The sequence below is a fragment of the Trachypithecus francoisi genome, unplaced genomic scaffold, assembly GCF_009764315.1.
Source record: "Trachypithecus francoisi isolate TF-2019V2 unplaced genomic scaffold, Tfra_2.0 Lachesis_group4, whole genome shotgun sequence".
In the NCBI taxonomy this organism is placed as follows: Eukaryota; Metazoa; Chordata; class Mammalia; order Primates; family Cercopithecidae; genus Trachypithecus; species Trachypithecus francoisi.
The window spans coordinates 42,619,129-42,641,787 of NW_022681469.1; the positions used below are offsets into that span (position 1 = coordinate 42,619,129).

Consider the following 22,659-nt stretch of genomic DNA (forward strand, 5'->3'; position numbering starts at 1 on the left):
CTGAAGACTATGATCTTATTCTTGCACCCTCATGCAACATGCCTGTCATTTAGACAGAATGTTCTCTTCCATGTCTGTTGTGTATTCCAGGTTTAAAGGCTAAAACAGAAAAAAGGAACCTGTCATAGGAGAAGTGATTAGAATGATAGTGGGGAGTGCAGAGAAAGAAGTGAGGGAGTTCCCTTGCCAGTGCCACTGTCTTGTCACCTTTCTCCTCTCTCACCCTCACTGTCATTATCAATGCTCAGGATGAGGCAGAATCATAGCTGTTTCTACTGTATATAAAGCAGGTGTGAGGTGAAGAATGGGGTAAGAAATTGGCTGGGCATGGTGGCTCATGCCTATAATCCCAGAACTTTGGGAGGCTGAGGCGGGCAGATCACCTGAGGTCAGGAGTTCAAGACCAGCCTGGCCAACATGGTGAAACCCCGTTTCTACTAAAAATACAAAAATTAGCTGGCGTGGTGGTGGACACCTCTAATCCCAGCTACTCAGGAGGCTGAGGCAGGAGAATCACTTGAACCCAGTAGGTGGAGGTAGCAGTGAGCAAAGATCATGCCACTGCACTCCAGCCTGGGCAACAGAGCGAGACTCTGTCTCAAAAAAAAAAAAAAAACCCCAAAAACCAACAAAACCAAACAACAACAACAAACTAAAACCAACAAAGACAAAAAGAATGGGGTAAGAATTTGGATTTAAACATCTGTAATGCCCCTCCTAGCCTCATTTTGCTTTAGCCAACTAAGGCTACCTATACATGGGCTTTTATTGTCTAAGACTAAAGATAATAATGATATTACAATAATTGAGCAACTATGGTATGCCAGGTGCCTTTATACACTTTTTTTAAAGTTCTCAAATAACTCTGTGGGGGTAACCATGATTAACGTATTTGACAAATGAGAACACAGGTTTAGAGAAGTGCAATATGTTGCCCAACCTGAGTCAGGGCTTGGTCTGTTGCACAGGAACCTGCACTTTGTATATGTTTAAACTGTGATGCCTCTTCAAGACAACTTAAAAATCTAAGAAGTGAATAATTCTAATATTCATTAATTATGTAATTTTATCTGTCTGTTTCATCAAATTCCTTGGGGTGAGAAGGACTGTTTATTTTTATATCCCCATTACCTAGCAGTGTCTGACATACATAGGTGCTTGATGAATATTCGTTGAGTTAAATAAAATACTAATCAATTTCTTTTATATAATGCTAACTCATTTCCTGAACTAAATCAGGTAGATTAACAATGCCAGATGTCAGCATTCAAGCATGCGATGTATTTCTACATGTTATATATCCCTTCTCCCTATTTCTTTAAAGACGGAATCCACTGTGTAGGTCAGAGAGCAAAAATATAATTGATGCTTATATGGTGAAGCCAAAACCCTGTGATAATTAAAAATGCATAGCACCAAGCCAAACTTTATAAAGGTCTATCTTTCTATTTCTCTTTCCCCAGAAAAGTCTGCCTTCTCCATATCAGTGTTCTTCAAACATCATGGGAGCTACATAGGCAATAACTCTATCCCTGGTAGTTTAAAGTAGGCTGGGTGTGGTGGTTCACGCCTGTAATCCCAGCACTTTGGGGGGCTGAAGCAGGTGGATCACTTGAGTCCAGGAGTTTGAGACCAGCCTGGCCAACATGGTGAAACCCTGTCTCTACAAAAAATACAAAAATCAGCTGGGCGTGATGGCATGTGCCTGTAATTCTAGCTGCTCAGGAGGCTGAGGCAGGAGAATGGCTTGAACCCAGGGGGTGGAGGTTGCAGTGAGCCAAGGTCATGCCCCTGCATTCCAGGCAGGGGAATGGGGGTTGGGGCAGAGTGGGACCCTGTCTATAAATAAATAAATAAATAAATAAAGTGATGGGGAATAAGAAAATGCTGTTTCGGTTCAGCAATTATTTGAGAATCTACTAAGTGCTGGATTCTAGAGATGTAAAGGTGACAGGTTCTTGTCCTTATGGGAGAGAGTTGGATTGAACTTCCTGTGGAAATGCATCTTTTGAGTAGGAGAGAGTTTGGCCATGAGCAGGGATTGAATTATCTCCCAGTAAAGAATCAGTCTCCACTGTATTTTGTAGGCATTCTTTTAAATTGGGTTTTTTAAAAATTAGATTTCCCCAAAGTGTCACACAATTCTTAGATAGCTGAAGTTATCACCTTTGAATTCCCTTACCATTACAAGAATATACATGGAAATAACCTGAAGGTAATTTCTCCGGTAACTGGGGGTAAAAGGGTGGGCACCTGTGTAGATAAAGAGTAGTTTTGATGGGGCAAGAAGGCCTCTCTCTCCAACCCGCACCTAGGTATCTGTGTGCCAACGGTGGGGCTGCTGATCCATTTTTGTGTCTTCTAGTCTAAGGACACACCTTGCTGGAGAAGAGCACCATGATAAAACAGGAACCAGGTGCTCTAGCAGTTGAAAGATCGTCAGAAAAATGCAGGTAATCAGCAACTTAGACCAAACCCTTGGAAAGACAGAGACTTCCTGAGATTCGGGGATGCATGTTGTTTTACTACTTCCTCAGCATTCACTTGACTAACTCTCCTATGTGGAGGAGCTCCATGCAGCCAGGTGAAATCAATCTTAGGCTTCCTCTATCATTATGCAAATGTAGGTAATCAAGCATGACTGGCAATAACCAACTATCAGTATACAAGATGTTGCATCACTTTATTTTAATTGCATGATTTATCAGAACAAGAACTATTAACATACAAAGTACCATTCAGTTCAGCTGCAGGTATAGGCAGTGACAAGTATCTAATTCTTAGAAGAATCACTTACTCTCACAATCTGTCCAGACACATTAATCTAAGGACAAGTTTATAAATAGCAAACATGATTTTCACATTGCAGTGTTCTCAAGAATGTATATACAAGTGGGTAGTCCTGTTGATGGGATGTTTCCCCGAGTTCTTTCTGTTCTTGATGTGTTCATTCTTTTGACCCTGGTAGAGATAGTTCTTTCTTTCCACAGAGCAGATTTTCTTTTGTCATCCACCATTTACAATACTCTGTGAATTGGTATTATTTGTTAGATTTATGAAATGGCAATATTTGGATTGTAATAGCTCTTCAGTACGATTCCTTGTGTCTTCTGGTAAGTCTCCGCGTTATCAGAGAGCTTTTAGTTATAATCACTTTCCTGCAACAACAGCCAAACTCAACCACTGAGTTTCAGTGTGACACACCCTCTTTGTAGCTTGTTGGGTTAACCCTTGGCTTCAAGTCCTGGTGATGTAATGAGGGTGGGGTGTATTGGCAATCAGTACATTTCCTTATCGCAATTTACAGCCATTGAAAATCATGCTGTCATTAATCCCAGTCTGACATACCTTTTCTCAAATATTCACAGTGCAGTGTTTTTGTGGCCTAACAAAATTTTTCTCATGTCATTAAAAATAAACATTTTTATAAAAATATAACACTTTAAATGTTTACATCGACAAAACCAGTCAGAGTAACCTACATACACCACATGCACTATACAGTAGTAAGCACAAAATTCCACAGAATGAAACATCCCAAAGTCCTGCTCAGGGTGGCTATTCCATCCAGGTGAAATAGCTGGGATTTTCAATTGCCGTTTTCATTGTTCGTTTCTAAAGTATGTTTTGCTTAACACAAAACACACCTTGATGCAAAGTAAAACTCCCCAAAACTTTTGTTTCCAATTGCTTGTGTGGTGGGAAGCTGACACCGAGACAGAGGCTAATCTTTTCAATCTATCCACCCTTTCTTTGCTCTACCTATGAGCTGTGATTGGAACCAATGAACCTTTTAATAAGATGTATCCTGCTTTACAAACATGCTGACTTACCTTTAAAAATATTTATCAACAAATTACTTGTCTTATTTTGAGTCGTCATTTAAAAAAATACACACAAAACATCTACATGTTCACATTCATTAGATCAGAGTAGCATCATTCTCAAACAGTGGGTTTTTATATGACAACTAAATATTTCATGATGACTAAATTATTTCATACAAATCTTCTTAATGTCATCTATGTACAATACATCCTGTACATTTATAAGCACATTTTGTGTGATGCTATTTTGAAACTTTGACTGTATTGCCTATAAATATTCTTCCAACCAAAGGAATGTCTATACAAAAATTTAAAAGGGCTGGGTGCAGTGGCTCATGCCCGTAATCCTAGCACTTTGGGAGGCTGAGGTGATTGGATTTCTTGAGTCCAGGAGTTTGAAACCAGCCTTGGCAACGTGGCAAAACCCCGTCTCTACAAAAAATACAAATATTAGCCAGGGATGGTGGTGTGTGCCTGTAGTCCCAGCTATTTGGGAGGCTTGAGCCTGGGAGGTGGAGGTTGCAGTGTGCTGTGATCACGCCACTGCACTCCAGTCCCAGCAACAGAGCGAGACCTTGTCTCAAAAAACAAACAAACAAAAATTTAAAAGGGAATGTTTATTTAATGGGCGAATGACACCATCAGTAATGAAAAATGTTATTGACCATACAACACACAAAAGTTTTTTGAAACACTAGAATTCTAAATGCGTGGCCTGTTCTGGGGCTGCCACGCCTGTCCTGAACATTACTATCTCTTCTGAGTTTCCTGTGATCAAGAAGCCCTCAAAATTCACTGCTTCAGATTCCCATATGAAGTCAAGTGGCACCTGATTTTTAAAGAATTCAACCCAGAATTCAAGTTTTGGGACTCCAATATGACAGGAGTGTTGTCACGGCTGCGGGCCGTTGGTCCATGGCCTGTGGGACCAAGCCTCTGGTTCTGATACTCTCTCAGATAAGAAATTCCTTAGAATCCAGTAATTTAAATAACAATACAAGTCCTATAATAGTGCAATTTTGGCAAGAGCAAAGAATATCGACGGCTTTTTAAAGGTCAGGCAGTGAAAAAACCATTGGACAAAGTGTGGACTGTTGCTTTGACATTTTACTAGCGCTCTGATGTCTCCCAGAAGGAGGCTGGTCATGTGTCCACCTCGTCATCAGCGTTATCTTCTGATGACAACAGAGAAGGATATGGAGCGACACATTTTACGTTCACATAAGTAGCGTTTACATGGACATAGTGCTCCCCAATGAAAGTAGAGAAGATCGCTGATATCCGGGACACCAGTTCAGAAAAGGATGGGCGCATTTCGGCTTTAGGGTGCCAGCATTTTAGCATTACTTCATATCTGTTTCAAAAAGAAAGAAATGCTGTAAGAGACCCTTTGAAGGCAGGCATTTCTGTAAAAGTAAAGAATGTAAGAGGTACAGAAAGAGTACTTACAAGGGGTCTGGGCAGTATTCGGGTTGTAAGAGCCTTCTCCCTTGCAACAAGTAAACAGTTATATCAAAGGTGTTCACGTCAGGATAGGGTGGGGCTCCTCTTGTCATGAGCTCCCAGAGGAGTACGCCAAAGGACCACTAGTAAAACAAGAAACAGGACAGTCCAGGTGAGAGATGTGACCATAGAAATACGAAAGGAAATCAGGAGGTCTTGGTAACTAAACTTGGCTTTACATACTCAATATGGTTTCTGTTTTGGGCAACAGTTTTCTTAAAGGCAATTATTAAGCTATACATTTCATGACTTGTTTAAACAGGTAAGGTTTAGATTATAAATAAATGTAAAGTTTTCAAAAAGAATATCTGAAGTCCACATGATGATGAAGATTCCATCTGTAGTTAGCAGAATACCTCTTCCAAATTCTCTCCTGCAGTTTCAAAGCATTAACATGTTTCTATCCTTTTCTTTTCCGATAGCTTTGCTATGATTGTACATTACTTGTAAAAGAAGAAGAAAGCCTCCCAAAATTTAAATTTGTGTGGTTTCAAAATAAATGTAAGTACTCTTTAAGAAATGTAACCACATTGAAAGGTTAATATTAAAAGGGAAGATCTAAATCTGCAGAAGTAAAAATCCATATTAAAAATCAGAAATAATAAAACTGCAAGGCAACAAGTCTCTCTATTGAAAATTAATTTCAATAAAGCTGCCACATGAAAATGTTAAATGTTAAATCTTGTAAAATAGCCGTATCAGTACTATATAGGAAGATCACAGGGACATGGAGAGGTTAAGTGACTTGCTAAAATTCCCCAATACACCTGAATCCACAATGGGATAAACATTTAAGAGTTCCTGACCCTTAGGTCTTGTTTGGTCTACCGAACTTCACTAAACATGCAATTTCTTGATTTAAAACACTGTGCTCAGGATACACCAGGTCATACATATTATATCCCCCGGACATGTGCCCATGCAAGAATGACACTAGGAGAGTCAGCATGGCTTGAGGCTGCCCCTGTGGAGAGGACCTGGGGGACAGTTCTTGCCCAGCAACACTTCCAGGCCACTCTAAGAGTAGGAAGCATAAGGAGGAAGAAATGAAGGAAGCTTGGAGCAGAAGGAAAATCCACACCAGACAGCTGGAGTAGGAAGACATAAAACCAAGAGGCAAGTGTAGCTTGTAGTACCCAGCAAGAAGGAGAATAAAGCCTGCCTTTGAACACTGCGACTGAAAGAAAGAAATGAGGTAGATACTGTAATTGCTGATAGGAATTCCCATTAATGACTTCTTTGCCCAAGTGCAAGAACCCTTGAAGGCTGCTGACTGCCTTGATCTCAACAGAAAACTCAAACCCCTTGCCAGAAGGGAGCTACAGGACTTTGCTGTCTAATTCAGCTTTGCAAAACAGAAGTTTTCAAAGCCTGAAAATCTTAGCAATCACTTCTGACAACATCATTGTGTTAACTTTCAAGTCCTAGAATATGCACTAATATTTAAAATCAATTTAACAAGTATCAATTGACCCTTGATCACATACGAGTAGGGTACTGTTCATGTTACTAGATAGGTCCCAGGGCTGAATGAACAAGGTTAAGAGAATTGTGCAGGTAACTGTCACACAGGACAATAAGATAAGAGCTGTAATATAGAGCAGTAACATCAAAGAGTTACAAAGGTTGCCAAAAGTCAAAGAGATAATAGTAGGGTACTGAGAAAGGCTGTAGGAAGAGAGTGACAGTAAGGTGGGTCTTGAGGAACAGGGAGACTTTGTTTTATAGGTGCAGGTAATATGAGGGCAGAGAGACAGTTTTGGGTGGAGGGGTGGGGCCAGGAGTAAGAGTACACATGTGTTCTTTCTTTTCTTTTCTTTTCTTTTTTGAGATGGAGTTTTGCTCTTTTGCCCAGGCTGGAGTGAAGTGGCACAATCTTGGCGCACTGCAACCTCTTCCTCCTGGTTCAAGTGATTCTCCTGCCTCAGCCTCCTGAGTAGCTAGGATTATAGGAGCCCACCACCATGCCCGGCTAATTTTTGTATTTTTAGTAGAGAAGGGGTTTTGCCATATTGGCCAGGCTGGTCTCGAACTCCTGACCTCAGGTGATCCACCCTCCTCTGCCTCCCAAAGTGCTAGGATTACAGGCATGAGCCACCACGCCTGGCTGCATATGTGTTCTTATTAAACCATAAGTATAATAGTTCACGTTGCTTGACATGTTGGAGTAGGGGAAGAGATTAGGGACCCATAAAATTGAAATGGGTCTGTGCTGTGTAGGTTTTTAAATGTTCAAAGTGGGTTAGACAGGGCAGGACAAGGTGGTTCACGTCCGTAATCCCAGCACTAATGCATGCCGAGCTTAATACCTAGGGGATGGGTTGATAAGTGCAGCAAACCACCATGGCACACATTTACCTATGTAACAGATCTGCACATCTTGCACATGCACCCTGGAACTTAAAATAAAATAAAAATGGTTCAGATGGTAAATTTTATGTATTTTTTTGCCACAATAAAAAAGGGATGAATTACTGATACATTGCTACTACTGATACAACAACATGGATGGCTTTCAAATGTAATATGCGAAGTAAAAGGAGACAGACTCATAAGACTACTGACTGCATGATTCCATTTATATGACATTTTAGAAAAAGTAAAACTCTAGAGACAGAAAATAAATCTGATTTTCTGATTTCCAGGTCCTGGGGATAGGGTAGAGGTTGACTACAAAGGAGCATAAGGAAATTTTCTGGGATGATGAAACCATTCTATGTCCTGATCGTTGGAGTGGTGGTTACACAACTGCATGCATTTGTCAAAACTTGAAGAACTGAACACTAAAAAGAATGATGAGTGGGTAGATTACACAATGGTGATGCCGTTAATCGAAGCCAGGAGGTGAGAAATTGAGGGTTTGGCAGGAAAGAATTTGATTTTGAATGTGGTAAATTTGTAACATTGATGATGACATCCAGGTAGAGAGAATCAAAGGTGGTTATTGATGGGAATGGTTCCAATTGTTGGTGGAGGATGACCCCTAATGACAAAAATCCAGGGAGAGAGCCACATCTGAGAGAAGGAAGAGAAGCCATTGAAGATAAAGAAGACAACCTAGAAGCAGGAGGAACACCAGAAGGTTCAGCGTTCCAGAAACCAAAGGAAGAGGAAATTTCAAGAAAAATGAGCATTACGATAATGTTAAATGCTTCAGAATGATGAGGCAGATAAGAACTGAGAACAAGGAAGTCAACACACAGTTTAATGGAAGAACTTGTATTAAGTGTGAAACAATGTGTAATACAATTGCAACACCCATTGCAAAAGGGATCAGAGGAGGGTGTGAGTGATTTCAAGTGTAGTGACACTCCGATTTTGTTTGAATGGACTTAAAGAGTATTCAGACTTTAGCCAAACTCCATTTTGGCATTTTCTAGAAAGAAAACCCAATCTACAAGCAGGCAAGTTTTTGGTCATAGGTTTCAACCTACAGCTCATTATATGCTTCTGGAAATGTTCCACGTCAACGTTCAAGATTGTGCTGTCCTGGAAGTAAAACACTGTGCAAATTTATCCACGCAGTCAGTAACCATTTCCCAAAGCAGCATTACGTACAGATTATTCAGCTTCAGCCTTTATGTAGCACAACATAGTGTCTTTTGATGAGAGTGAGAGATAAATAGCACCATCCTATGTACAGAAACCTATGTAAATTTCCAGTCAAGTATCTGAGTGATTGTGGCTATGGGGGAAGCCTTGGCCTCTTGCTGTCTGTGTGTGTTTGTTGGGGAGGTGGTGGTATTGTTGTGTGTATGTGGCTGTCAAGAAGCTTAGAATCCCAACACTTGCCCTAAACATCCAAAATTTCATCAGGTTCTTTTTTATAAATCAGCTTTTTTAAGGTGTAATTTATAGATCATAAAATTCACCAATTTTAAGTGATTGGTGATGTTTAGTAAATTAAAGTGATTAAATGATGTTTAGTAAATTTATATAGATGTGCAGCTATCATATCATCACAGTCCAGTTTTAGGTCATCTCAACATTCCAGAAAATTCCCTCATGCCCGTTTGTGGTTTATCTTCACTCCTTCTCTTGGCCCCAAGCAACCACTGATTTGTTTTCTGACTCTATAGTTCTGCCTCTTTCTAGAAATTTCATACAAATGGAACCATTCAACATGTAATTTTTTTATCTGCCTTTTTTCACTTAACATAGTGTTTCTGAGGTTTATCATACTGTAGTAGGCATCAGTAATTCCTTTATGTTGATGAATGGTTTAGTCCACCGTATGGACACAACACATTTTGTTTATCCATTCACCAGTTGATGGACATTAAGATTGCTTCTGATTTTTGGCTATTATGAAGAGAACTACTGTGATCATTCATGTACAAATCTTTATGTGGGCATATGTTTCATTTCATGTGCTCATTAGCTAGCTATTCATACATCTCTTTGGTAAAATGTCTATTCAAATCTTTTGCTTACTTAAAAAAACTGAGTAATTTTGCCTTTGCTATGGTTTGAATGTGTCCCCCAAAGTTCATGTGTTGGACACTTAATCCCCTCCCAATGCAACAGTGTTCAGAGGAGGGACCTTTAAGAGGGAATTAGGTCATGAGGCTGTACTCTCATGAGTGGATTGTCATTATCTTGGGAGTTACTTGATTATTGTGGAAGGGGGTTTGTTATAATAGAGTGTGGTCACCTCTTGCTCTCTCTTGCACTCTCTCACACCTGTGTGATACCTTTCACCATGTTATGACACAGCAAGAAGACCCTCAGTAGATGTGCCCCCTTGATCTTAGACTTCCTGGCCTCCAGAACTGTGAGCCAAATACATTTCTGTTCATTATAAATCACCCAATTTGTGGTGTTGTGTTATAGCAGCACAAAACAGACTAAGACAGTCTTATTGAGTTGTAAGACTTGGCTTGGGCTCTTAATGGCAGACTAACACTCAAGTCTGAGTGTTAGTCTTGGAGGATGGGTTAATTCTCCCTATCTTCTGCCTTTACCTGCCACTGTCACTAACATGTCCCCAGTCTCCCTCTCTAGCATCCACTTCTTTCACCTCTTTCAGAATCTTTCAGGATCAAAATCCCAGGCATTAAGCTCTACCCTGCACTATCACTTTCTCTTATCAGTCTCATGCCTGCTGAAGTCCTGGTCCTCCATCATGACCTGTGACCTACTTACTTATTGAAAACAAACCCCCAGTCACCTCAACTTATTCTCTAATAGTTCCCCTACCTCCTCACAGGACCTGAAACTCAGCTTTCACTTGAAGCCACAATTTCTTTGAAACTCTTGCCAGTAGGGGCCACACCTTTCCCTCTTGCTGATTCACAGAGAGGTGGATGAGATGACTTCTTGCTTCCCGTGTCACACTCAGACCTCTATCCCATCATCTCTCAAAAGCTACCAACCCTTTCTCTTCAAGTGCATGTCCCCCATGAACATTATTTTCTGAATACCTTGTTTGCACATTTTCCTTTTTGAGTTGTTATCCTCAAGGACTGAAACATCAAATGTTTCTCTACCTCCAGACATCACAGTCCTCCGACTTACAACATGTGAATAGAATAAGTGTACTCTCCAGTCCATTCAACACCTGGGCTCCTCAGCACACTCTAGACTGTCAAAGCACTCAAGTTACTCAGCTTCCAAGACCCTTCTGGTGTACTGAGTAGCAGTTGGCTCTGTTGAGCATCCAATTTCTCCTTGAAAATTTCTCTTCCTCTGACTTTGACGGTGGTCTCTGCTCCTGGGTCCCTTACCTCACTGCTTTTCTCTTTCACTTTGTATACGTAGGTTCTATTGAATAATTGCTTTTGGACTCTCAAAAGCATATTCCCAGCCTTGACCCCTGCTATGGACTGAATTGTGTTCCCCGGAAATTCATATGTTGAAGTTCTAAGCCACAGTGTGACAATGTTTAACGATGGGGTCGTTTAGAGGTAATTCAGTTTAGATAAGGTCATGAGGGTGGGCCTTCATGCTGGGATTCGTGCCCTTTTAAGAAGAGATACTAGAGAGCTGGCTGTCATTCTTTTCCTTTCAAGTCGTCTTAGAGAATGATTGGTATGGTTTGGATTTGTGTCCCCATTCAAATCTCATGTTGAATTTTAATCCTCAGTGTGGGAGCTGAGGCCTGGTGGGAGGCGACTGCACCATGGAGGTAGATTTCTCCCTTTGGTGCTGTTCTCACGATAAAGTTCTAAGGAGATCTGGTTGTTTAAAAGTGTGTGGCACCTCTCCCCTTGGTAACAGCTTGTCCCCACCTTGGTCCTGTTCCTGCCATATAAGATGCCCCCTCTCCCAAGTTGGTCCTGCTCCTGCCATGTAAGATGCCTGCTCCCGCTTTGCCTTCTACCATGGGTAAAAAGTTCCCTGAGACCTCCCCTCAGTGCTGGGGTATTGCTGGGTGGGACTGTGAGAAGAGGGCCACCATCTTCCATTCCCCAGAATGGCAGATCCACCAACAACTTGCACCGCGTGCCTGGAAAAGCTGCAGGCACTCAATGCCAGCTGATGAAAGCAGCCATGGGGCTGAGCCCTGCAGAGCCACAGGGGCAGAGCTGCCCAAGGCCTTGGGAGCCCATCCCTTGCATCGGTGTGCCCTGGATATGAGACATGGAGTCAAAAAAATTATTTTGGAGCTTTAAGATTTAATAACTGCCTTGCTGGGTTTCGGACTTGCATATGTTGGCCAATTTCTCCCATTTGGAATGGGAGCATTCACCCAATGCCTGTACCCTCGTTGTATCTTGGAAGCAACTAACTTGTTTTTGATTTTACAGGCTCATAGGCAGAAGGGACTTGCCTTGTCTCAGATGAGACTTTAGACTTGGACTTTTTAGCTGATGCTGGAATGAATTAAGACTTTGGGGGACTGTTGGGAAGGCATGAATGTGTTTTGAAATGTGAGAAGGACGTGAGATTTGGGAGGAACCAGGGTGGAATGATATGGTTTGACTCTGTGTTCCCACCCAACTCTCATGTTAAATTGTAATCCCCGATGCTGAGGCAGGGATGTGGTTGGAGGTGCCTGGATCATGGGGGCAGATTTCTTCCTTTGGTGCTGTTCTTGTGACAGAGTTCTCAGGAGATCTGGTTGTTTAAAAGTGAGTGGCACCTCCCCCAGCCCTGTTGGTCCTGCTCCTGCCATGTAAAATGCCTGCTCCTATTTTGCCTTCTGCTATGGGTAAAAGCTCCCTGAGGCCTCCCCAGCCATGCTTCCTGTAGAGTCTGCAGAACTGTGAGCCAATTAAATCTCTTTTTATAAGTTACCCAGGCTCAGTATTTCTTTATAGCAGTGCGAGAATGGACTCATACAATGATGAAAGATTGCAGTCTAGTCTGATTACAGTTTTGTTTCCACATTACCAGAGAATAAATTCCATACTCTCTAGTTCGGTTTTCAAGGAACTCCATGACCTAGTGTATTTTTCTCAGTTTATTCTCATAACTTACCTCTGTGTTTTCTGTTCTTGCCAAATAATCAACTAAGTATTGTTTTCTTAGAACTTTACAGGTGCTTATACTTTCCTGCTCTTCTGCCACACCTGGATAGGTATTTCCATTGCCCAGCTGCCCAATTCCAAACCTGCTATCCTTTAACCCAATTCAAATGCCACTTCTCCTTAGGGTGGAAGGGGAATGTGGTGAATCTGGCTGCCCAGGTGAGTATTTCTCCCAGCCTCAGCACTCAGGTGCATGCCTTTTGAGGGCTGGTTCTGTGCAAGAAGGATGGCCTTTGCAGATAAGGGAAGTCACTTTACTAGCTAGGCCCAGGAATCATGCCCTCACTGCTAGACTGCCTCAGTTACAGCTTCCAGACTTCTTGATGTGGAATTCTTGCTCGCCTGGGGCTATGAGAATCAGGGCTCATTCCAGGCCACCTGTGTCACAGTCATTGTTGACCATCTCATCTCTTCCCTTCAAAGCCAAAGTTCTTGGCCGACAGGGTTCATGCCTGGTTCAGCTCTGGGCTTCCTAATGAGCCAATACGTTGCCCCACTCAATAAATATTTTTGAATAAATGAGTGAATTTATGAAAATATACAATGTGCACATATCAGACAAGTTCATTTTTACATATGAAGAAAACTGGAATTGGTGATGTTGAATTTCTTTTTAAATTAAGTAGTGATAAAATTTCAAAAAATGTTGGATATGAAAGTAAAAGAGGAGAAAGTCAGAGACAACCAATACATTACCACATCTGACTTGGTGGTAAACTTTTGAGTTTGCAGACTTTCCAAAGCCATCCACTTCACTGGCAGCTTTGCACCTGTTTTGTTGTGCACACTATAGTATTCTTTATCATACATGTCTCTGGCAAGACCAAAATCAGCAACCTTGACTGTGAATTTTTCATCCAGCCTACAGAAAGGACAAAAATTATTACCCATGGTTGAAACAGAATAATTTACAATGATGCTGAATATCTACAGATTAAACAAGTGGCTTCAGTATTTGAAATCCATAACTTCTGAAGGAAATACTTCATCTAGCCTCTATTGACTAACACCAAATTACAACAGAATTCTTGAATAAAAATGCTCGACATTGACATTGCCAGTTCAACAGGCTGAGGAAAGAGATCATGAATTGTATGGCGTAAGAAAGTCCTTTTTGCTTTAATGTAGATCTGCAGTAGTTAAGTCTGTCTTCCCTGTGGGTTTACTTTGGTTGCTAAAGGGAGTATGCCAATTGACTACCCAAGCAATCACCAGTCTTCACTTGTCAACTTATTAGCAATACTCAGTTTTATGGGAGAGCATGACAGGGGACTGATAGTTTACTTTTTCATTCTTAAATGAGCTAGGTTAGCACACAAAACTCATATATCCCACCACTGAGGTAACAGAGAACCAGGATACACAGTGAAGCATCTAAGAAAAACAGCAAAGTTCAACAAAAATCAATTTCCGCTATCTGGAGCTATGCATCCTCTGTTTAAGCTGGCTTTTATGTTGTTACATTGACCAAAACCAAGGTAGGAAATTAATAGCACAGCTCTTTCATTCACACATACCATAAGTCATGAATCAGTGCTATGCAAGGGAAAACATGAACTCAATTACAAACTGTTGACTGTTGTATTATATAGCCAGGCAGCCAGACACAAATAAAGTTCTTTGTATATTCATTCCCAAATACCATTTTTGGTAGGGCTTCTGCAGGCTGGCTTCAAATCTACTCTTGGGAAGTTGCAATATGTTGGTATTTGTGTTCCCAGCCCTCTCCTTTTCACTGTCAAATGTTGAAGATCAAGTTCTCCCTCCCCAACACTAATGCAGTGTGAAACCACAACATTGAGAGCTACTGGAGGGAAGGGCTGAGAAAAGCAAAAGTACACAACAGCTGTTTAAGACCCCCTATGGAGAATCCTTTTAAATTCTCCGTTGGATAAAGTCTGAAAGTCCCACCCACATCCCCAGGGCTTACACATCGATTTAAAGTTGTAACAGAAATAAAGGACTTTTGCATGAGAAGAGAAAACAGCCTAAGTAGCATTGAACAGTGGGAAACAGATTCCTCCTTGTCACTTAATTTGGACTGTGGGCACACAGATTCTAATACTTACATACAGTTTCTTGCAGCCAAGTCTCTGTGGACAAACTTTTTGCTTGCAAGATATTTCATGCCTTTGGCTACTTGAAGACCAAAGCCAATAAGATCTTTTACAGTTGGATTCTGCAATCAAAGAGAGTTAGAAAAGCATAAACTAAGCATCTACTGCTCTAATTTTGATCTTAGAATTCTGAAATGTTTATTTATAAAAAATTATTTTGTCTCAAAAATTAGTTTGGGCTTGGTGTCTCAAGCCTGTAATTCTAGAACTTTCAGAGGCCAAGGCGAGAGGATGGCTTGAGGCCAGGATTTTGAGATCAGCCTTGGCTACACAGTGAGATCCTGTCTTTACTCCCATCCACCGTCCACAAAAAAATTAGCCTGGTGTGGTGATGTGCACGTGTAGTCCCAGCTGCTTAGGAGCCTGAGGAGGGAGGATCACTTGAGCCCAGGAGTTGGATACTGCGGTGCACTATGACTGTGCCACTGCACTCCAGCCTGGGCAACAGAGACCTCGTCTTCAAAACCAAAAAACAAAACAACAACAACGAAAAGTGTGCCCCATTGACAGATCAACCATTTGTGAAGTATTTATTGTATGCAAAACACCAGGCTAGTTGTTTTCATAAATTACAGCTACTTCTACACTTCTGTCAGGCAGGTGTTATAGGCTCCATTTTCCAGATGGGAAAATGGAGATGTTTCAAAATGTGGTTTCATTATTTTCCAGGTATGATGAGGCCAACAGAACAGGAGACCAATGCCATTGAAAAGATAGTTTACTACTCACAGTTTGCTTGAGGAGGGGGAACACCCTGTCATGCAGGGTCACATGGGGGAAACCCTGGGGTCTGGAGGCAGGGAGAGTGAGGGGAAAAACATGAGCAAGAGCCTTCATTGTGGTTTCCCTGGGAAGAAACTGGTAAGGCAGGGTAAGCAGGTTTGGAGCTGGCCAATCTGGAGTATTTCAGCAGGCTCCGAAGATAGTTCTAGTTGTCTGGAACTGGGCCCTGGGGTGATTAGGGCAGGTGGATAGTGGCCCAAAGTGTAAGAGCCTGATAAAGGAAGAGGTTAGGTAAGGGCTCTGGATTGGTTGGTTTGCACAAGGCAGGTATGCTTTGAAGGCAAGTTGTTTACTATTTGTAGGAATTAGCTAGCCCTGGGAGGGACAGTTCCTCCAGGGTCAGTAAGGCCCAAGATGTCAGAACATTAGAAACACGCTGTGAATAGAGGAGGCTCAGAAAGAAATCAACCCAAACCACTCAGCTGTCAAGTCTGGTGATGTCACCGGCTGGCAGTCAGGAACGGGGTATTCTCCTTCAACAGTCATTGAGGAGTTTGTCAGTGCAAGACGTAGTCAGTGGGAACCCTGCAAAAGGGCTGTAGCCCCCCTCAATGCACACAGCATAGAGAAAGGCCAGTTCCTGGTTTTAGGTTTCTCTTTAAGGCACATCTGGGTTTGCGGTTGTTCTCAGTATCAACTCCTTGGATTAAAAAAGGCCATGGCACTATTCTGTTCTGGATAACAAGAAATCTCTATCATGCTTTAATCCTGGGGTAACAGTACCCTAGAGAAGGTAGTACCTCCAGCCACATTAATCCATCAGAGTAATAACAAAAGTTGAAGCCGGAAAGTGGGGTCTGTCAGGGCAGCTGTGTGCTTTGTAAGGTCAATTCGCCTTATCTGCAAAAGTTCACTACCAGGGAATGTTTTATTCTTTTGGCTGAGTAGTATCTCATTACTCTCCTAGAGCTTATTTTCTCTGATAATTTGACCCCATATTTATAAAGTTGCTTTTGATCAACTTCATTATCTCCCACAGAGACTTGGAGAGCAGGAACAAAGACAGAGCCTGAGGCCATCTATGAATTCAGTTCTTGAGATTCTTCTTCCCACCCTCCCTTGTCCTGGCCTGGTGACTTTTAAGTCCTGGCATAAATGTCATGAGAAGAATCTACCACTTGCAAGAACCTAAGAACCTTGTTTTGTAACCCTTAGCTGATTCATTCAATAACTGTTTACTGAGAGTCTATGTGCTAAACACTGTTTCAGGTGTTGGAGCCATAGCAGTGAACAAAATACACAAAAATCCTACCCTCATGAGCTTCCACTCTAATGGGATAAGGCTGTGTGTACATATATATGCTTATATATACATCTATATAGCTATTGTTTATTTGTTTATTATCTACTACAGTGCTATTCAATAGAAATATAAAGCAAGTCACACACGTAATTTAAAATTTTCTAGTAGCCATACTCAAAAAGAAAAAGAAACAGGTGAAATTAATTTTCACAATACATGTTTCAACCTCAAAAATCCAAAATATTTCAGCATGTAATCAGTATAAACAACTACTAGTGAGATATTTCACCTTTTTTTTAATACTAAGTATTCAGAATCTGGGATGTATTCTATACCATACATCACACTTCAGTGCAAACTAGCCTCCTTTTACATGTGGCTCATGACCATAGTATTGAACAGCTCAGGCCTTGTGTATCAGATGACGGTAAGTGTGATGGGGGAAAATAGAGCGGGGAAGAAGAGTCTGTAGCCATGAGGGTGGGTGGTCATTTGCAAGTTTTAAACAGATTAGGGAAGGCTTATGTTGAAGATGACATTATGGCCAAGAGCTGAAGAAGATGAGGAAGTGAGATATGTGGCTATTTGAGGGGAGAGTGTTCCAGGCCGAGGGAGCACAAGTGCAAAGAGCACCTGAGGTATGAGAGTGGATGGCAAGGGCGAGGAACAGCAAGGGACGCACCTGGAGTTAGTTTTTCAGGTGCCTTCTAGAGTTAACATTCCATATGGGCTGAGGCTTGCTCAGCTTCCACTTCTCCTGTGCTGTGCACAGTTTCTGGCACACAGTAGACATGCGAAGGTGACTAAATGTCCCCATCAGGGCGAAGGTAGAACAAGGTTGCTTGCAGACCAAGTGAGAATCAACGGTCCAGGAAACCCTTCTGGTGTCACTATTTCCCACCAGGATAGAAGACTTTGAGGTACATTTGAATGATGCTAACATTTTAAATGCGCATCTTTGGCTACTAGCTGTTTAAAGACTCAGAGCAGGCAGGCCTATTTTGAACGGATGGCTGGCTTACAGCTAGTTTGCCAGTCAGTAAGCTTGGCAGTCAACTTACATGAGTCTCATTTCGAATGAAATTTCGAAGATCTCCATGTTTCATGTATGGTAGGACCACCAGTGGAGACCCTTCACTTCGCAGGCAGATTCCCAGGAGCGAGAGGACATTGGGATGACTAAAATCTTTCATGATGATTCCCTCGGTCAGAAATTGGGAAACTTCTCCTATGTCAGTGATTCCTAAGAAATCCAGTGGTGGAGACATTAACTTCATTATGGAACAGTGAATACTTCGTCAAATTTAGACAGGAAGAGCAATGAAATGGAAAGCCATACAGTTAGCATCTTGTCCTGAGGGTTTGACTGCAGAGTGTTCTTTTTACAACACATCTGAGTGAATGATGCCACTCTGCACTATGCCTTCCAGTCACCTACACCCACTTTTGCAAGATAGAGTCCAGTCAGCCACCAGATTGTCTCCTATAAACTTAGTGCAAAGTTTGTACTTAGGTTTCATAAAGACTGTACCTTTATTTCCCTCATGGTCAGACTTCCAACAAAATTAACCATGTAGAACACTATTTAGCATGTCGATTTGTATTTTTAAAAGACTGAAATAGTTGTGGCAGTAAAGTATCTTGCAGGAAAACCTTTCATTTGTGCACTTAAAGCTCATTAAGTCCCATATAAAGTTTGTAGTAGAGCTGGTTACCATTTTTCAGGCTGCTGCAATTTGCAAGCAGAAAATGAGAAATGGGAGTAGAAAACGCAAGCATGTGAGATCTGTCAACACAGGCAGAGCCAGGGACACTATGTATGTGGAGTACACTGTTTGTGTAATATAGTAATTTATGGCTGTAATTATGGTTTGGGGTCACCAATAAAGACTTAGTTTGTATTTGGAAGCATTCCCTTAAACAGAGCATGCATTTCATCTTAAAAAGATTTTCTCAATAACAGCTAAAATTTTAAGTAATGTTCCAGCACTAAAAAGGGCTAAGTTTCATTTATTTAGAAAGTTCATGTATGTGGAATGCCTCATTCTCCAAAAATGTGGATAAATGAGGTATTACCATACTTATGATTTTTCAATTTTTGGCCAGCGTCGTTTTCTCCTGTTTGTCTTATTTCATTTTTTATCTTTTTAATGGAAGTTGTGGTTAAAAAATAATTATAGTAACGCCTCTGGGTAAAATGAGTCATTACTACTGCATGTGCCAACATGCTTCCAATAGTTTCCATAAATGTCACTTGCAAAACAAATATTATAAGCCAAACATAGTTATAGTTAAATGATACTCAGTTCATCCAAGAACCTCATTTCCCTTATCCCCTTATTAATGAGGGCTCTGAGGGATCATTTCAGAGGAAATAGTTCAATGAAAGTCTAGAACAAAACAAATTTTCAGGATTAGGCCTATAATTTCAGTGGTAGCTGATTTTTCCATAAGGGGAAAGTGTAAATCAACATTTTATTATAAGCTATTTATTAGATTGCAAACCACAAAAGTATACTCCATGGTTAAATAAAATGCCACTTACTGTTCAAGGATTTCACAGCACAGTGAATTTTCTTGCCATCATTGTCCAACAAAGTCCCATGATATACACAACCAAAATGCCCTGTGCAAAAGAAAGAACTTGGTTAGTACTGCATCACATCTAATTATGAAATCATTATGTATCAAGCCTTTTATGAGCTTCGTTTTATTCCTTCTTCTTTCTATACAGCAAAAGAGTATGTTTAAAAAATACTTTTAACAATACCACTGTAGGTGTGTAGGTGTGTTTGTAAATATATATGTAGATGCGACACCTTTCACCCAAGGATATAAGCAATGTGATGATTTAATTCATGAATAAGTTGTAGGTGATATGACTCATATTAAAGGCTGATCTAATAAAATACTCAACCACAGTGGAACCACTGAAAAGGTGAGTAACATCTGCCTCATCAAATAAATGTATTTTTAAGGATGACATAGTATTTTAAAATATGAAAATAAAGTTAACCCACATGAAGAACTAAAATAAACACATAAATAAGAACTAAAAGAACACATAAAATAAGTTCCCTATATTCTAATAAACTGAAATGAAATAAAAACATTACCATTAAAAATAAGATTAGTATTATAGAATAAGGATTTCCCCATTAGTCACTGGTTAATACGTAATCCAGGTTGGCAGAAACTGACAGGCAGTTGCCCAAATGAAGCCAATTCACCCTGACTCACTTCATCCAGTTCTCTCTGGCTTTGACCACATAATTTTCCCAATGGTAGCCTTTTATCCAGTGGCAGTAATTTTCCCCAGAGGTGCCAAGTGTCTGATAGCTGTGTAAGTCATTCACTAATTAATTCATCCAGCTGGCCAAGACACCATGAGTGCCTCGTATGTGAGTGTCAGGCATTAGGCTACCCTCTAGTAATGCAAAGAAGAATAAAATAAAACCTATGCTTTTGAGTGCTCCTATTCTCCTGGAGAAAAACATTTAAATACATAGTAGCTAATATTTATAGAGCTGTTAGTGATTATAACTTCAAAAAAATTGCCATTTTAGTACCTTTCATGATAAAAAATTCTAGTTTTCCAATGTGTAGAATTAGAACACAATTAGTGGGTCCACACATTCTAAAATTGATGCGATTACTGAGATTTACAGGCCTATGACAGAACTATATATTGCTCTGAAGAGAAATGGAAAGATGTTTGTTAACAGTGAAGCCACTCTTGGGGAAGAAGGAGCACGGGAAGGATTACGCCCTGGGGTGTTTGACAGAAGAATGTGTGGATGCTACCACAGGGAAGTGAGAAGGCCTTGTGTTCATATAAGACAAATCACGCCGTCAGCTTCTCTTGTATCACACTGGCAGATGCCTGTACAACCTCTTGCAGCACATATAGAATAAAAGGGATCAGAGGCCATTTAGTATTAAGGGTAAAAGCTTTTTAGAAAAAAAAAAAAAACACGAAGAGTGAAGTTCATTTCCTGGTTTTTGATTGGTTTCTTTTCCTGTTAAATATTTCCACAAATACTGTTTATGCTAGCTGTTATTGCTGCTCTGGTTAGCTTATTACAAATATTCATTTATCTTTGTATAAAGAAATTGGAGTGCATTGTAGAGATGATATATGTTGCTTTAGATCAGGGGAATGCTATAAATTCTCTGTCTTCTGATGCCGTCCAGCAGTGTACAAACTGCTATAAACCAGGCTTCGTAGAGTTTGTCACTGTTCTCAGGGTAAAGAAAGACTGGAGAGAGATTGAATAAAAATATTCCAAATCAAAGGAGTGATATTTATTTATTTAGTTAGTTATATTTCTTTATTTTTTTGAGACAGAGTCTCGCTCCGTCGCCCGGGCTGGAGTGCTGTGGCACAATCTTGGCTCACTGCAACTTCTGCCTCCCAGGTTCAAGCAATTCTCCTTGCCTCAGCCTCCCTAGTAGTTGGGCTTAAAGGCATCCACCACCATGGCTGGCCAATTTTTGTCTTTTTTAGTAGAGACGGGGTTTCGCCATGTTGGCCAGGATGGTTTTGAACTCCTGACCTCAGGTGATCTGCCTGCCTCGGCCTCCCAAAGTGCTGGGATTACAGGTGTGAGCCACTGCACCTGGCCCTGAATTTTAGAAGAAAGTAAATGGCACCTTCGAAGAAACTATAGTTGCTAGTACGCACAGGATGAGGATGAACTGTGATTTAGTTCTAATATGTTTGGGGGATTATGCAATTGCTTCCATGCACAGGGGCAAATCCCCACAGATATGATTTACAGGGCTGCATTTCTACAGAACAGAAATCAAGTACACTTGTTATCACTGCTCTGTCAGTTGCTTTCACCATTGTCTAAGTTCCTAATCTGCAAAGGCCAAAGATAAAATGCTTACTGGAAAATCGTATTTAACAAAAAGCTGAGTGGAAATACTTACCTCTTCCTATGACTTCATTGAAATGCACAATCAGGCTACTGGGCCCAATCACTACATGCTGCACTGCCTGGACCAGCTCTGGATTTAGAGCGCTGAGGTCAATGTGGACAGTGTTTTGCAGTAATGGACTGGATATATCAGAGTCTCCACTAGTCAGGATGGGGGACATGTCTGTTAGAGGATACTGCACTTGTCGGCATGAACCGTTCTGAGATGAGTTAGGAAACTGATCTGTAAGATGAAGGAAAATTATTAAAGAACAACAGTAAAACCTCATTTAATGGGGATTGAAACAGGAAGAGCTTTTATAGTGGAATTAGTTTGATAAAGATGATAATAACTTGGGGAAAGATACTGAGTTATATATACAAGCATTTCATAAAATGTTTACAGATTTTCATTTAAATAGACTAAGTATTAACTTTGAAAGCTTTTTACCCTCATTTCCTTAGACATTTCTCTTTTTATCAATAGGAAAAAGCCATACTTACAGTTTATTTTTGAATATACTATGTCCTTAAGAATGGAAGCAACAAAGGTAGTTGAGCAATTGCCTGATCTCACAAAAATCCAGCTCAAATGTAAGAAAATGAAAAAGACACCTTTTTGAGAGACTACTATTTATTAATGGAATTAATTACTATTGTGCAAAACCTATGGATTCCTGGCCAAGGGAAAAATACACATATGATTGGAAATAAATACTGGTTATATTCCCAGAACTGAAACCTTTTCACATTAGTAGTAAATTCTCCACTGTGCAGTGATGGCACTGGATT

General features: G+C 40.6%; 1 protein-coding gene and 1 long non-coding RNA gene across 2 annotated transcripts in view; one reads left to right on the forward strand and one right to left on the reverse strand.

Annotated features, from left to right (window-relative positions):
• The window catches only part of LOC117073441, a 68,329-nt gene that overhangs the window by 42,799 nt on the left and 2,871 nt on the right, over positions 1–22,659 (forward strand). The window lies entirely within an intron of this gene.
• MET (MET proto-oncogene, receptor tyrosine kinase) overlaps positions 2,665–22,659 on the reverse strand; it is a 118,721-nt gene continuing 98,726 nt past the window's right edge. The window contains exons 16-22 of the mRNA XM_033194292.1: positions 21,881–22,111; positions 19,491–19,571; positions 18,007–18,188; positions 14,872–14,981; positions 13,499–13,664; positions 5,277–5,413; positions 2,665–5,181 (exon numbers count right to left, since the gene is read on the reverse strand). Of these exons, the coding sequence (XP_033050183.1) occupies positions 4,971–5,181; positions 5,277–5,413; positions 13,499–13,664; positions 14,872–14,981; positions 18,007–18,188; positions 19,491–19,571; positions 21,881–22,111 (1,118 nt within the window). The 3' untranslated portion in view covers positions 2,665–4,970. The remainder of the gene's footprint in view (positions 5,182–5,276; positions 5,414–13,498; positions 13,665–14,871; positions 14,982–18,006; positions 18,189–19,490; positions 19,572–21,880; positions 22,112–22,659) is intronic.